This window comes from Maniola hyperantus, chromosome 10 (genome assembly GCF_902806685.2).
Source record: "Maniola hyperantus chromosome 10, iAphHyp1.2, whole genome shotgun sequence".
NCBI lineage: Eukaryota > Metazoa > Arthropoda > Insecta > Lepidoptera > Nymphalidae > Maniola > Maniola hyperantus.
Window position 1 is genome coordinate 11,381,030 of NC_048545.1, and position 16,901 is coordinate 11,397,930.

Here is a 16,901-nt window from a genome sequence, read left to right on the forward strand (position 1 = left end):
CTTGCTTTAATGGTGAACGAAAAAATATCTTAAGGAAACCTGCATGGCAGACGATGGCCTAAACTCATCTCACTCTTAGAGGAGACCTATGCTCAGTAATAAGCTGGCAATGAGTTGATCATGACTAAAGATATTATCAATGAGCAATAAATTCTTAGGGTTATCAAAATAGAGCCTTTTTACTGTTATTCTGCTGCTAGTCTTTCTGACCGTGTATAATATTGTTGTCTTGAAGTCATATTATACAGAGTTATTTAGACAACCTGGCATTTTTGGGGCAGAAAAAATATTGATCCCAACTTGATATGCCTGAGACTTTGTCCACATGAATTTGTTTTTAAAAGTGTCTGCTACAGACAGAGTATGAAGCATGGCATGATCACCACAGTAAGTTATAATATTTAACTAAGCCAAGTAAGTTATAAAAACTTTTTAGTTTAAAACTAAGGATTCTGATATACCTTTTAAATTGTCCTTTGAGTTTAACTTAATAGCAACCGCAGGTACTGCTTTACTTGATGTTGCAACAAGTCCTGCAAAATACCAAAAATAACACATGAGATAATAATACGATAATCTATACCAACCAATTTTAAAAAAATCTTTTACAAGTAGAAATCTACATTATTCCTGAGTAACATAAGCTATATTTTATTTTCAAAAAATTAGAGATCCACATGAAAACTGTAATAAGCTACCCATGCGAAGGTAAGGTCACTAGTTAATACTAAAGCTACCAACAATGGAAATGAAAAAATGATGTTTGATTTGAAAGGTATCAAACTTTCACATCAGTAGTTCATTTAAGTTATACTACACTATTCTATTAGTATCTAATTAAATTGAAAAGATATGATCATGTAAATCAAAAACACTATTTTTTTGCATTTCCTATTGTATGGCATATACATATCTGCCATGTTAAAAGATAAACTTAAAGGCGATTTAAAATTATAGGGTACTAGCTTATGCTTTCGACTTCGTCTGCATGGACTACACAAATTTCAAACCCCTATTTCACCCCCTTAGGGGTTAAATTTTCAAAAATCCTTTCTTAGCGGATGCCTACATCATAATAGCTATCTGCATGCCAAATTTCAGCCTGATCCGTCCAGTAGTTGGAGCTGTGCGTTGATAGATCAGTCAGTCAGTCAGTCAGTCACCTTTTCCTTTTATATATTTAGATTTAAGATTTATAATTACCTGGTGCCATTTCCATTTCATTAGAATTTGATATGAAACTGGAGCTAGTATGCGGTTCAGAAACAATTATTGCTTCAGCAGCAGCCATATTCTCTAAAATAAAAATATCAATATCAAAACCATAATAAAGTAAATACATTGAGATATGAATTATTCACATTAGAGAGTAAGACTTGTCCATGTTTCTACATAAAAAGTTCTTTTAAATAATTAACTTGAAACCATAGCTGTCTGATATTCTGTGACAAGTTACATAATATCTAAAATATACCAATTAGCAAGTGACAATATTTGCTAGTTACAAAGGTACTTTAAAAATGTCTAACCAACCTGCTAAACAGAGTGATGGGATGGCTAGGGAACACAACTTTGTTGGGTACAAATAAATGTCCTCAAAATGTCTACGACAGACCCTTCTGTTGCTGTAAATGTAATCTTTATCTAATTCCGCTACATGACCCCCAATCTTCTTCAGCCACACTTGAAACAAATCAATGTGCTGATTTGGGTTGGGGAAACGGTGCAGTGAGATACCTGGAAATACATAATGAAGTAAAGATATTAAACATCAAGCTTATCTAATTATAGTGATCCGACTAATAGCTTATTTCTATTGAGAAAAGTGCTAAAAACATTAAGTCACTGTTCAAACATCAACATTTTAGGGTTTAGTACCTACATCTCACGTTTGCAATTAAACAAAACTGTGGTGCTAGAGCTAACGCATCTTGTCAAAAAGGCATCCTTGCATCACTGCATCCTTGAAATGATAACTTTCAAGGGCAATCTTCCGATTGAATCAATTGAGTACCTATATGAGGCAGCAAGCAATACTTTCTGATATAAAACAGAACGAATTTACTTACCATCGCCTGCAACAGTTGAACAGCCAGGCACACAACATACTTTTTGAGACATTTTACAAATCTAAACTTCTAAACCACTAAACAAAATCAGATTGCAACAGAGTTCAGGGAGAAAGCCAAGTTATCGTTTACACAAGAAACAGTAGTCCAAAAAACAAGCCAAAATAATAAACGTAGGGATCGTCGGAGTCCGAAAGCAAAGCAAAAGTCGTGAAATCTTTAATATCAAATAAAATTACTCCCAAAACTGTAGAACCACCGTAGAATTTCGTTATGAAATGAATTCAAATTTCAAACTTTTCTGATACTTGTCACCAGTTTTCTTGACCATAGATATGAAAATCTAGAATTTGAAGAACATTTAACTATTATTTTAAAAATAAAGCTTAATTTTAGCAAAATTTATAATAATTGAATATTTCTTTTTTCCAAATAAAAAGAAAGTATGTTTTTAATTTAATTTTTCACAATATTGGAACTTGAGTATTTTTTATTATGTTAACACTGTCATTAAAAATGATTTACATGTTAACACTGGAACATTATTTCTAAATCCAGCTCCTAGATGGCGCTATTAATCTAGTTTAGCAGCAGAGTTCTAAGATAGCATACCATGAGCGACAATGGGGCCGATTCTCTAGTACACAATCTCTAAACTAAACTAAATTAACAGGTCTAAATCTAATGCTATCCTTTTCCGCAAGCAACATTATGAAAGGGATAGCAATAGATTTAGACGTGCCATTTTAGTTTAGTTTAGAGATTGTGTACAATGGAATTAGCCACAGTTTGCGCTTTGCCACTTCTGTACGTATTTCGCTATTAAGTGGGTTGTACCATGCTAAGTTGATTGATGAAAGCGGCATTCTCGTATGGACGTTTATAATTAAGGCAAAAAATTGAGAGCCTGCTGGAGCCTGCGCAGATTTCTAAGGGCTTTGCACAGTCATTTTCGCACAAAGTTTCCTGTTATTTTGCATGAAAGTTTTTGGTACATTTCTACGATCTGACGCAAAAAATAAAGTATACCTAATAATGATGAATAAGTCAAATTTTTAACCAAAACACCTTCATCCGATGAAGCGATGCGGGTGAAGTCGCGGGCATAAGCTAGTCCATACTAATATTATAAATGCGAAAGTATGTCTGTCTGTTTGTCTGTCTGTCTGCTAGCCTTTCACGGCCCCTCCGTTCAACCGATTTTGACGAAATTTGGTAAAGAGATAGTTTGTATCCCGGGGAAGGCCATAGGCAACTTTTTATCCCGGAAAATTAAAGAGTTCCCATGGGATTTTAAAAACCTAAATCCACGCTGAGAAAGTCGCAGGCATCATCTACTTTTTCTATAAAACGCTAAAATCTACAAATGCTTACTTACTTACTTATTTTTCAGAAATTAAAGAACCCAAATTATTATTATCTAGCTTTCAAATATAGCTGATGCACACGAATTCCGCCGCATAAGGTTTAGGATTTTAAAAATCTCGTGGGAACTCTTTGATTTTTTGGGACAAAAAGTTAACTAAGTATGTGTATCTCTGTACCAAAAGTCAAAGTCAGTTAAACGGACGGATGGGCCGTGAAAGCGACAGACAACACAAACTTTTGCATTTATAATATTTGCATAGATATAGATTTCTTATTACACAAATTTCTTATAACGTTATCTGGACGGATTAACGCTCGAATACAATTCCCGTTTCCTCGAAAGCGAAATCACTTTACCTGTAGCCTGTGAAAGGTCGGCTTAATACCGACAACGACATATTATTATGGAGGTTAAATTTATCGTATCTCATTCATAAGATTGTATGTAACGATAAAACCACGCTTTAAATGCATGAATGCGTGCGGTAAAATCATTTTTTCAATGAAAACTCCACGTACAATTTTCACTTTGAGTACGGTCGTATATTTTTATGCACACGTTCTTATGTGTATAATTTTTACATTATACACGTGGTTATTAATTAAGTTTGGAATAAAATAGAGGTTTCCTTGTAAAATCGAGGTCGTCTTTAAAATTTGTTAAAGAATTATGCAAATGTTTGCACGAAAAAGGAATGAATGGTTATGTTTATTGATAAAAATGGCTGTGACGTACAGACAGACTAAAAGACGAATATATAACGGTTCTTTGATTTATTACGGAGTTTCAAACATTATTTTAAAGCCTTTGATGATTTTAAATTCTTTGACTTTAGAAAGCCCATTAAATGGCTAAAGTTGTAATATAAAACGTACAACCTAGACTACAAAAAAGCGTAGCTCCATTATTATTGTATAAAAGGGCTTTATGATAAACATGGTGGAATTTTATTTCTTTATCACTGAAATACTATTTCAAGTACAGGATATAACTGAAATTATATACAAGTCACAGTTTTTAATATGTATGTAGCCGTTTTTGACATATAGCGTCGAATTCAATCTCCACTTTAAAGACCCCCTGAAATAAAGCTTTTATATTTTTACTAGCTGATGCCCGCGACTTCGTCCGCGTGGATTTACGTTTTTCAAAACCACGCGGGAAATCTTTGATTTTCCGGGATAAAAAGTAGCTTATGTGTTAATCCAGGGTATAATCTATCTCCACTCCAAATTTCAGCGAAATCCGTTCGGTAGTTTTTGCGTGATTGAGTAACAAACATCCAAACATCCACACTAACATTTATAATATTAGTAGGATTCAATATTCGGCTGAAAGCCATCATATTATTACATATTATGTTTGTAGTAATTAGGTCCAGTAGTTCAGAAGTTATAAGGCTTTGACAGACGGGTGGACGGACAAGTGCAATTTCACCCAAGTAGACTCATAGACCTTGCTTCGCTCAGTCAATTAGTACGGCCAAAAAACTATGTACCTACCCACCTAATATAAAAAAACCATTACGCACTGTTTACTGAAAATTCCAATTTCAAGAATACATACGTCGATCTGCTTTTACACATTGGATAATGGAACATCATATTATCTTGTATTTTAATGATCGAAGTATCATGACCAACCCATCGCCGGCTCACTACAGAGCACGGGTCTCCTCTCAGAGTGAGAAGTGTTTTGGCCATAGTCTACCACGCTGGCCAAGTGCGGATTCGCAGACTTCACACACCTTTGAGAACATTATGGAGAACTCTCAGGCATGCGGGTTTCCTCACGATGTTTTCCTTCACCGTTAAAGCAAGTGATATTTAATTAATTAAAACGCACGTAACTCTGAAAAGTTAGAAGTGCGTGGCCGGGATCGAACCCCCGACCTCTGATTGGAAGGCGGACGTCCTAACCACTAGGCTATCACAGCTTCACTGCACCTGTACGTAGTCGAAATTCCACGGATGCGTACGAAGCGATTTGGCTCCTCATTTCTAATTTGAACAGCGAGGATTTGGAATGCTCTTCCAGTATCAGTTTTACCCTCCAATTATAATATGGGTACCTTCAAGTCAAGACTGAATAGGCATCTTCTAGGCAAATGCGCTCGATCTTAGGCTGCATCATCTCTTGCTAACAAGTCTGATTGCAGCCAATTAATTTAAAAAAAACCAAATATAGCCCTCTCCGTATTATAACTTGCTGAGCGATAGAATTTGTGGTTGGTGAAGGCGGACGTCCTAACCACTAGGCTATCACAGCTAATGATCGAAGTATAGGAGTTCAAAATTTCTCCACGATAGGTGGCGGCTAATCAAGCGAGATGCATTCTCGCCACGCATTCCTCAGCATCTTAATGCACTTTCGTTCCGTGCAAAAAATCATACGATTTTTCATTGCACGATCGCTGGCGGCTTGCGGTTGGCTGTATTAAGAGTGGTCATTACTGAATCGCATCGGAAGTTGCTTATATATAATATTGAAAACACTTGAAACATTGTACCCACCTATCTTCTGCGCAGCGCGTTTTGAACTTCATGTTGGGACCAAATTGGGGACAGTGATTTATTAAATAAGAAAAAACATTGTGTATAGATAGATAGATAGATAGAAATACTTTATTGCACACAAAAAATATTACATAACATGACAAAAACAAAGAAACTAAAACTAAAAAATAATTGTGAGCAATCAGGCAACCTTTGGTGAAAGGAGAAACTAGTACTTACACGCATACAGAAAAATGAAAAGTCAAAGTCAAAGTCAAATGATTTATTCAAAATAGGTAATAAATTACTCTTATTGATGGTCTAGTATGGTGTTAGATTTTTGTGAAATGTGATTGTTTACTTTGAAACAAAAAAAAACTGGTATTTCTTTAAAAACCGTAGCGCCCTTAACTTAGCCTTACGCAAATTATCGCAAAATATCGTAGTTCCTTCTTTCCACTCACACGCAAACTGTGGAATCAACTCCCATCGGCGGCATTCCCGCTAGATTACAACATGGGGTTATTTCTATTATTATTTTTCTACCCATTCTTATAATCCTTGTTACAAATAAATAAAATAAACTGCATTATCACTTACCATAAGCGAAAACCATTTATAAAAAATTGGTTCTAATTTCAAATCACACATTACATTGCACAGCAAAAGTGCAATCTAGCATTAAGAAATTGCATGTCTAAACCAGCTTTCAATATTATAATAACAATACTTATCTATGTGAAGCTAGTATTATGGTACGGGTATCTAGAGTTTAATACTAGAGGTCTCATACCGTACCGATATGTATCGAGTAACGTGCAATTTGAAATATAACATGTTTGCCCCGTACTGTGGTTAAGTGATTTACTCTTCACGCATGCGCTACGCTTATCGGGTGGATTGATGGACATAAAATGCCTACTATAATAAATAACGTATTGAATTTAAGGCAATAATGGTAATTAAGTGTCCACAGTCTACAGTGTGCTATGGAGAGGGCTATGTTAGGAGTTTCCCTGAGGGATAAGATCCGAAATGAGAAGATCCGCAGGAGAACCAAGGCCACTGACATAGCCCAAACTATTAGCAAGCTGAAGTGGCAGTGGGCAGGTCATGCCTGTCGTAGATGGCCGTTGGAGCCGGAAAGTCTTTGAGTGGAGACCGCATTTAAGCAAGCGCAGTGTGGAACGCCATCCAACACGATGGACCAACGATATAAAGAGGCTGGTGGGATGTGGCTGGATGAGGAAGTCTGAAGACCGGGTGTGGTGGCGCTGTTTAGGGAAGGCTTATGTCCATCAGTGGACGTCCACAGGCTGACGATGATGATGATGATGATGAGTCTATAGTATCGATGGCGATTTGAGTAGTTTGCGGAAACTCTAATCAGTAAGTGGTACAATTTCAGGCTCTGCACATCGTTTACAATATTCCATACATCCAAATGTGTTCTGGCATTTACAAGTTACGGTGGAATAAAGACATGTATAATATGAATCCTGAAATCATTGCACTCTTTATTTGTGCATGAGTCGTTTTAAAATGACTATGACGATGTATAAAGACGATGACATACTGGCGGCAGTGACCGTAGTTTTCGCTGACTCTGCGAGAAAGCTTCCGACAAACTAGTTTACTGGTGATTCTGATATTTTCACTTATGTAAATATTACTTACTGGCCAGTGGCCACCCCAACATCTGTGATGAGCTAGCCGCCTATGCCGTGTATCCGGTTACGTAGACGTACGAAATTCCTTTGCGTGTTACCTCAACTATTTTAGAGTCTAACGGCATATTATGGTGACCCGTGGTCACAAGTTATTCTCGTGACATTGTTTAACTGTGAGACATTTCGTTTTTTTCTATAGTCATCATCATCATCATCATGATCAACCCATAGCCACCCATAGCCGGCTCACTACAGAGTACAGGTCTCCTCTCAGTATGAGAAGGGTTTTGGCCATAGTCCACCACGCTGGCCAAGTGCGGGTTGGCTGACTTCACATATCTTTAAGAACATTTTAGAGAACACTCAGGCATGCAGGCATTCCTCACGATGTTTTTCTTCCCCGTAAAAGCGAGTGACATTTACTTTCTTAAACGCACATAACTCCGAAAACTGCGTGCCCGGCATCGAACCCCCGACCTCTCGAATAGGAAGCGGACGCCGTATCCACTAAGCTATCACGGTTTCAACTATCATATTATTAGATGATGCCAGCAACTTCATTAACGTGGATTTAACTAGGTACCTACGCGTAAAAATCACATGGAAGCTTTCTGATTTTCCGAAATGTAAACCACAGTCGTGAGTTTTTTGAAAACTTTTTAAATGACTTGTTTTCTTTTCAGGTCCAAAATGGCGACCAATGTCGCGCCGCACATATCACGGACGTCTATCGTTTGTGTGTTATTGGCTTTAATAAGTGTAAGTACACAATTTCATAATAATTAACTAGCTAATGTTTATTACTTCGTCCGTGTGCATCGTTATCCTAAGGTAGTTATTAGGTAGGTACTGTTATAGAGAAAAGCTACGTTCTAGACTCACTGGTTTGTGCTGTACGTGATATGACAGTCAGTCAGTTCGCCCTATATACCTATTATGTACTTAGAACTGATACTTTACTATAGGTGTTTATAATCATTTCAATAAACTTTTATGCATGTGCTTTTGAATCATCATAAGAATCTGCTATTACACCATTATATTTATTTATACTGAAATAAGTAAACCTTCTTACATGATATCTGTAGAATCTGATATCTGTAGGAATTTTAATGTGCATGACTGTAGATATTATATGAATTGTTGAAATTATTCTAATTTGCATGTAACAACTTCGTTAAAATAACTTATATCCGTGTAGGCAGATACTAATTATGCGTAAAACGTCAAAGTTGAAATAAGACATAATCTAGTATGTTCATCGTCGCATAAATATAAAGAAAACTTGTAAAACGAGACGAAGATTATCAATAAACCCGAGTTCAAACTCGAAGCGATAGTAATCTCGAACGATTGGTAGAAACGTAAGCTGCATTGAAAACAAAAGCTGATCTTGCGCATGTACGGTCGCAACCAAAAGCACTCTGTTTGAAATAATTCCTTGTCGCTTTTGAATGTTTACGCGTTCTTATTTGAATTAGTGTTTGGAATAAATTTGATATTAATTAATTCGAGGGCTTTATAACAAAAGGGCATAACAAAATCCATTATTGCTACGATATATAGAACAAAACAAGCTTCACAACATATGTAGCTTAGGTTAAAAAGAGATTTGCGTGAGCGAGACAGAACAAAAAATACAACGGACAAATCGCCGCTCAGGAAAATTATCTCACGTGCCCAATACGAATGTAGGTACTTTTTATTTACAAAGTCAAAGTGAAAAAAGTTTATTTAAAATAGGTAATGAATTACACTTTTTGATAGTCTGTTGTTGCATTAATTGTAAGATGATGATATTATAATTTATATTGGTGTTAACTTTTACGCGAACTTAAAACTAAAGCTACGAGGGTTCCAAACGCTGCCAGGTCTGAGAAGAGCCCACAGCAAACTCAGGTTTTTATAGGTTTTATATATTTTATAGGCGAAAAAACTAAGCTTAGCTTCTGTCGGGTTTTCCACGTGACCCTTCACCGATTTCGTCTCAATATTATTGTATGCTTGTAGTTGTTGTTGTGACTTTTCCTAAAGACTGTACAAATAAGAGAAGCGAAACAAGTATGTTGAAAATATTTATTCCGTATGTCTGTATTCGACACTGTGTATTCATTTAGCGCCGTTTTTTATCACCGGACCCGTTACTTCGTCTACAAGTTACAAGTCTAGTTTTAATATTCCTCGCCTAGAACTAGATAAATAAATAGATTGTGTCACTGACTTATTGGATTATGCGACTCATTTGTTTTTGTCTTATTACCAAGTCAATTCATTGTAATTTGTAATACAAGAAGCTATCTGAGGCTGTAAGAATATGAGTAGGGATTAATTTTTCAATCGAATTTTGACGATAAATGTTCCCCACTTGGTCGTATATTTTTGTACTTACTACTCATTTCTAGCATAAGCTTAGTTAGGAGTGGGAATGAGTATTTCTGTCTATTTGTCAGTCTTGACGGCTCAACCACTAAACTGATCTTGACAAAATTTGGTACAGATAGATAGATAGCTTGCATCCTGAAGACGCATAATAGGTACATTTTACTCTCGAAAATCAAAGAGTTCCCACGGGATATAAAAAATAATCCTAATTCCACTAGCTAGTACCTATATATTTTTTTTTAAATTCCATTACGAGTTAGCCCTTAACTGCAATCGCACCTGCTGATAATGATAAGTGATGATGCAGTTTAAGATGAAAGCGGGCTAACTTGGAAGGGGTATGGCAGTTTTATATTTTAATCCATACTTACCCCTTTTCAGTTTCTACACAGTATCGAACTAGGTAAATCGCACGGCCGTAGCACACGCCGTAGTCTCTCACCAGACTAAAATTTTTATAAGTGCGGCATAAGTTTATATTTACCTACGTTAAACTTTTAAAAAAGGTACGTTGATCAGTATTCTGATTCCGAATAAGGTTCCATTATCAGTGTTAGTAATGCAGCGTTCGTGTTTGTTATCAGACGATATAAATGAGGCGCCATTCGTCTCCGCCTGCCACAAAAAGTCGGCCTAGAATCTGTACCCAGAATCGCAGCGTCCTTGAGGTCGGCCGAGTGCCAACTATTGGTAGGGTTGCCATGAAAAAAAAATAGAATATTTTTTATTCAATTAAACTTTTACAAGTAGGTACTTTTGAATCATCAAATTCTACTGGTTCGGAATGCCTTTCCTATCGAGAAGAACCAGCAAGAAACTCGGCGGTATAACTTCCACGTCCATTACTAAACGATTTAATCATATTATATTATAAAACTAGCTGATGCCCGCGACTTCGTCCGCGTGGATTTAAAACTCTTGGATTTTCCGGGATAAAAAGTAGCCTATGTTTATTTCCGTCCTTTCAAATATCTCTATGCCAAAAATGAAGTCGATTGGTTGCTTAGTTAGGGCATGAAGGAAGGACAAACAAACAAACACACTTTCGCATTTATAATATTAAGTATAGATTTGATGGTAACCCTATCGGCCAACTAGACTCTAGCAGCTAAATAACACTTTTCTCACTTAGTTAGGTTGATGGAACATTAGCGGTAAAGGTTATTATTAATTTCGTATAATAAATGTAAGTAGGTACAAGGGATACCTATGGCATTATGCTGAGCTGGAACCTTTTTTCGGGTAATTGCCACACATGACACAGTTTATTCCAGCGCTTTTCTGCTTGAGGCATTTTGGCTTTAAAGCTAAAGTGACTGATAACCAACCCTTAGATATATCATGTAAGTGGCAAGATTTACTAATTAAACGTTTTTGCTTTCTTTTCTTATCAAAAGAAGTCTGTGATATCTATGTCAGAGGAGTGCAACTGAAAATGAAGTCCGAAACTAAAGCTGAAGTAACAATGTTGCAGTCCAACAGCAAGCGGTGAACGGGAGTGCAGCCTAGCCTACAGTGTCCGCTCCATTTGAGCGGGCCGCGAGCGTGCGTCCGGTGGCCCACATAACATACATATTGCACGGCAAATGGACCGAGCAGCAAAAACGACGCCTAGACGGATGGACGCGCCTCGCAGAATCGCACTAGGTTGTGAGGCTTAGGTGTAACTCGTTTGAGTAACTTGTTTAGGGATATAGTGTTAAGAGTTGTCAAATCAACAATCTGCTGGTGGATTACTAAAAGCTGCATCACTCAGTGCTGCAATCTCAATTGCTGCGATTGGCTAAATAGGCATACCCACGGTCTACGGTATTATAAGCTGACCCACAACAGTTGACCGTTTCAGTAGAAATTTTAAAAATCAGGAGTGGGATTACCGAAAATTCTGAAACAGGAATTTCTTCATTATTCTAACCGAAATACCAAGTACTAAATTTTTATGGATATAAACTGAAAAATGGTCATAGCCGTGACTTATTGAGTGTGTTTTTACACAACGTTTAAATTTGAGTAATGACTAATGGAAAGTATAAACGTTCTTTTGGAACCATAATATTATAAAAGCAAATAGGTACCTACTCTTATTTTCACGACTCATTATGAAAAATTAAAAGTATGTATCTACCTATCTATGAGTACCTATTTGAAAAAATTCGCAGTAGAGGTTGAAGATCGTGAAAGAAAGCTTGAAGTATTTTATCAATCAACTAAGTACATCGACAACGCTGGAAGCAGCTTGTAGTTAAGATGAAATAAAACAATGAGCTTATACATAAAAAATATAATCCGTGTCTTCCGATATCAATACACAGACCCCCAGAGCAGCTTATGATTGAAAGCTTTCGAAATGCCATAAAAATACTTGAGAGGATTACGTTGATACGACGTATCTAATGCGGCCGATCAGAGATTTTGAAGCATCGTCATAACAATCCCATTAAATTATAGTAACGTTTGATCTTCATTACTAAGAAGTAGAATAGTAGTTAGAGGAGATCTGTTTAATAATATCAAATTTTAAAGCCTCAACTGGTGACAGAAGGGCTGGCTCATTTTTTGCGCAACGGATCAGCCTGGCTGTCCAGCGCGGAAATGCAGCCAGTATTCTTGGCACCATTTCACGCGGTCATGCTTTATATAGTAATTAGATAAGGCTAGCTTTAAGTTTTATTGTATTAAAAAAAAAAACGAAAAAAAAAAAAAAAAAACAAATAGTTTTTGTAAATTTTGCTGCTACACGCATTGGCTTAGTTTAATAATATTAATACGATTACCAATAGCGGCTGACAAAGCACAATCTGAAGTGATAGTGGGCAGGCCATGTCTGTCACAGAACTGACTGGGCAGAGTGGAGACTACCGGTAAGCGCAGTAGGACCACCTCCAGCTCGCTGGACTGACGTTCTGAATAAGATGTCAGGAAGCGAATGGATGAGAAAGGCGGATGACCGTGTTTGGTGGCGTGCTTTTAAAAAGGTCTATGTCCAACAGTGGACGCATGTAGGCTCATGGATTGGACTAGATTAGATTGTTAAATTACGCAAAAGGTAATTTTGGATGGGATAGATCAAATCGCACTAATAATACAATACTGTCGTAACTCAAAAAATGACTTTTTTCAGAATCGACGAAAAACTGATTATTCACTTCCTGTTATAGATAATAAAAAAGTAAATACTTTATAAGGTTTATAAATAAAATTAACGCAATTATCTTTTACCAATTATTTTAAAAATTACAAGTAGTAACTGTAATTCGCAATTTTTGAGTTAAGACTGTATTTCTGAAAAAAGAGTTTTCAGAATGAATAATTATTTTTAGTTGTATAGTTATTGTTGAAAATTTTTGAGTTACTACAAATAATAGGTGACTTTTTCCGTATGGTTTTGAGTAAAATTTTGTAGTTACAACAATTTTTAAATTTAGTTTTAAGTTTTATAGTTCCCTCCAACATAATAATTTTCACATTTAGGTTTGGAAATTGATAAATAAAACCAGATAATCAAGAAAAATCAATCAGATAATCAGTTTTTATTTATAAAAAGTAATAATCAAAATGTTTTTTCACCAATTTGTGCCCATTTCAACATAAAATAACAAAATATACCTTCCAAAACAATAAACAAAATTTGTCTTGAATACAAAAAAACAGAGCCAATCAAAATATTTATTGTTTTACTTAAATAATCAGCTATTATTGTAACTGCACTGAAATTGTACGTAGTCACTAAATTGGAGCTAGGCAAAACAAATAAAAGTATACTTAATACATCAGTCTGTTACTAATAATTAGCATCAAAATGGCAGTAATATTTTTTATTTAAGTACTTAAAATAATTAACCAGTCAAATCTCGAAAGTATGATTCGAAGTCCTGGGAATCATATTTTTGTCGAGCAGTTCTTTCGTGTCTTTTTTATATTTTGATTTAATTGTTTATGCTGGTGTCAAAGCAACAGAAAATAATAACGTTTGGTTTCCAGCTCGTCATGTACTACGTACTAAAACATTTTAGTAATTTTCATCTTCGTAAGAAGTCTTGTAGAAAAAAGTACTTGGATGTTCCTTTTCAATGCAAAGCATCTTTGTACCTACTTTTTAAGATCTTTTTTTGTAACCTGTTATTTGTGTTTTTGTAGTGCAATAAAAAATATACATACAAACATCTTAATGTCGTCCCATTATACTTGGTTTCTATCCGTGTTCACATTAAAATTACTACCCCACTGTTGTTGAAGTGATTTAAGGTCAAAAAAATTATCATAAGTCATTTCACTGACTCTATAGAGTCCTGTCTTTTGAGCAGTCTGAATTAAGGTATAATATTAGTGGGAGATAGATTGATCCAGATGAAAGGAAGCACTTTACTTGCTTTTCTATAACGCTGTCACCCTCGTTTTGAGAGTGACCACAAATCAGAAACTTATAAGTTTTACTTTAACATTCATTTTTTGTACCGCGTAAGTGTAAGGAGATACTTATTATTTTGCTGGCCGCGGAAATTACCAAATAAAATATGAAATCCAGTTCTTAATCAGGATTAGCCTGTGTTTTTTTTCTTTATGCAACTTCCATTTTAGTCCCAATTCTTTCAATTTTCAGAATAGGTTAATCGTTTTCCTTCTTCTGGTGATTGGTTGACGTTGTTTTTATCACCATATCAACAAGCAATCGCCCACAATGCATACTGATTCTACAAGAAAAACAAATATTAATTGAGTAAAACACCTTAAATATTGTATGTCACCTACAATGTAGTAACTCAAAATTATTAAAAAAAAAACGGTAAATGACAATATTCTCATTTTTAAATTTATATGTTCGAATACGTCATTTTAAATGCTGTAATTAACAAATAAGTATTTGTTTAAATATTAATAAATTATCACAAGAAACAAGCTAGTTAAAATGTTTCAGCAAAACAGTATTAAGTCTAAAATTACTTACTAAACCAACAAGGAAGTCGTAAGTGAAAATACTATTTTAAATTTCATTTCTGTGAATCGATAATAGTGTAATAACTAGAAATACACCTATAAACTAGAAATATCTATTTAGGTTTAAATCAACTATAATGTATTAACTCGAATTAATAGTTGAACTTTTACATACCTGATTCAACAATATCGTTCCAATTAGAATTAATGCGGTCTAAACCGTAAAGTGTCACGTCCTTTTTCGTCGAATTTAGATGTAACTAAAGATGATGCAATATTGGTTAGGGTATCACGATAGTTGGTCAATCATGAACACTGACTCATGGCGCCATATCTTATTTGTTTCTTACACTATCCTAACGACGGTATTATTGGCGTGTAGGGAATTGAATTTTACGTTTGAATATGGTCTTATCTCAAATTTGACATATTTTGAGTTACGACAGTATTGTATCATCAGTGCGAAATGTGTTTTAATAGAGACCACAAATTATCGCTAATAGAAATTAGCGATTAATGGACATAATATTGTGAATTACTTTTGTCCCTCTAAGAGCTGTTGTAAAACGTGTAATATAAAAAGGAAGAAAATGAAACAAAAACATGAATAAAAAGCTCTCTAAGAGAAAGAAAGAACGCAATGTGACCAGCATAATTTATTTAAAAGCACCACGAACTTTATACCAATAAAAACAATTTTAAAAACCTTTTTAAATTCTTAATCGTCTATATTTGTCGCCAGTGATTATTCTACTAGTAGTAATTTTAATTGAAGCTTTTAGAGTTAATTACGTGCTAAATATAGTTGGTAATGGACCACTCCTTGTTTTTCAACTCTTCCATTAAAATAATTCTGTCTAGTATAAATGTCATAGCGACATCAGTACCTACCCTTATTATAAATGCGAAAGTGTGTTTGTTTGTTGGTTTGTTAGTTTGTCCTTAAATCACGTCGCAACGGTGCAACGGATTGGCGTGATTTTGCATGGGTATAGATAAAGACCTGGGGAGTGACATAGGCTACTTTTTATCCCGGAAAATCAAAGAGTTCCCACGGGATTTTCAAAAACCTAAATCCACGCGCACGAAGTCGCGGGCATCATCTAATATTTTATAAAACATACAAAAAGCCACCGAGGAGAAATCCAATGAATAGTCTCTGCAAAAAGCAGTTTCAAAAACTAAAAGGATACGACATTGGTAATAAATTATAGGAAAATGTTATGCAAATTGTGCTTATAAGCAGTCTTGGATGACTTGCTATTGAACAAAGGGCTTACCATATTAGACCACAAAAAATAATGATACGACCATACTAAAACGTAAAATGAATTAGCATCAAACTCAAACTCAAATTATTGATTCAGAATAGGTAAAATGTTACGCTTACTGATGGTCAAAATTGTTAATATGTATGACGATAGGTATAGTGGTGATAATTAATATCATCAACATAATCATCTTGAACATTATATTAGCTCCTCTACTAACAGCTGCACTCAGAATCGCTTAATCGTTACTTAGGCATTCATTAGTATGGATAAGGAATGCCTTAAGTAACGATTAAGCGACTCTGAGTGCGACTGTAACAGAGATAACTTTGGACTGTTGACCGCGGTGAAATTAACAGAGTTGACAAAGTAGCTGAAAAGCTATAAAACTACAAAAGCAAACTATTTAGCGTCACGTGCATTTAGAAACAGCGGTCATACGTTGTCACGCAAGTTCGACACGTCCTGTGTAATGAGTCGTGAAAGCTTCGCGACAATGGCTCCCAACCCTCGTGGGACCTATTGTTGTCGCCAATTATGTATGACTAATTATTACTTATAGAATTCCACCTGCATGCTAACCGCTTTTCTGACGCGCTTATGATACACAGAGTAAGTCAGTTTTTTGGTTTTTAGTTACAATAAATAGATTCGTAGTCTCGAAATGAAAGTCGATTTCTGGCCGAAGCCGTTTAATCGACTATCGCCAA

At 35.4% G+C, this 16,901-nt stretch overlaps 1 protein-coding gene across 1 annotated transcript in view; it reads left to right on the forward strand.

The window, feature by feature from the left end:
* m (miniature) overlaps positions 1–16,901 on the forward strand; it is a 111,527-nt gene that overhangs the window by 35,019 nt on the left and 59,607 nt on the right. The window contains exon 3 of the mRNA XM_034972474.2: positions 8,287–8,362. Coding sequence (XP_034828365.1) covers positions 8,287–8,362 — 76 coding nt within the window. The remainder of the gene's footprint in view (positions 1–8,286; positions 8,363–16,901) is intronic.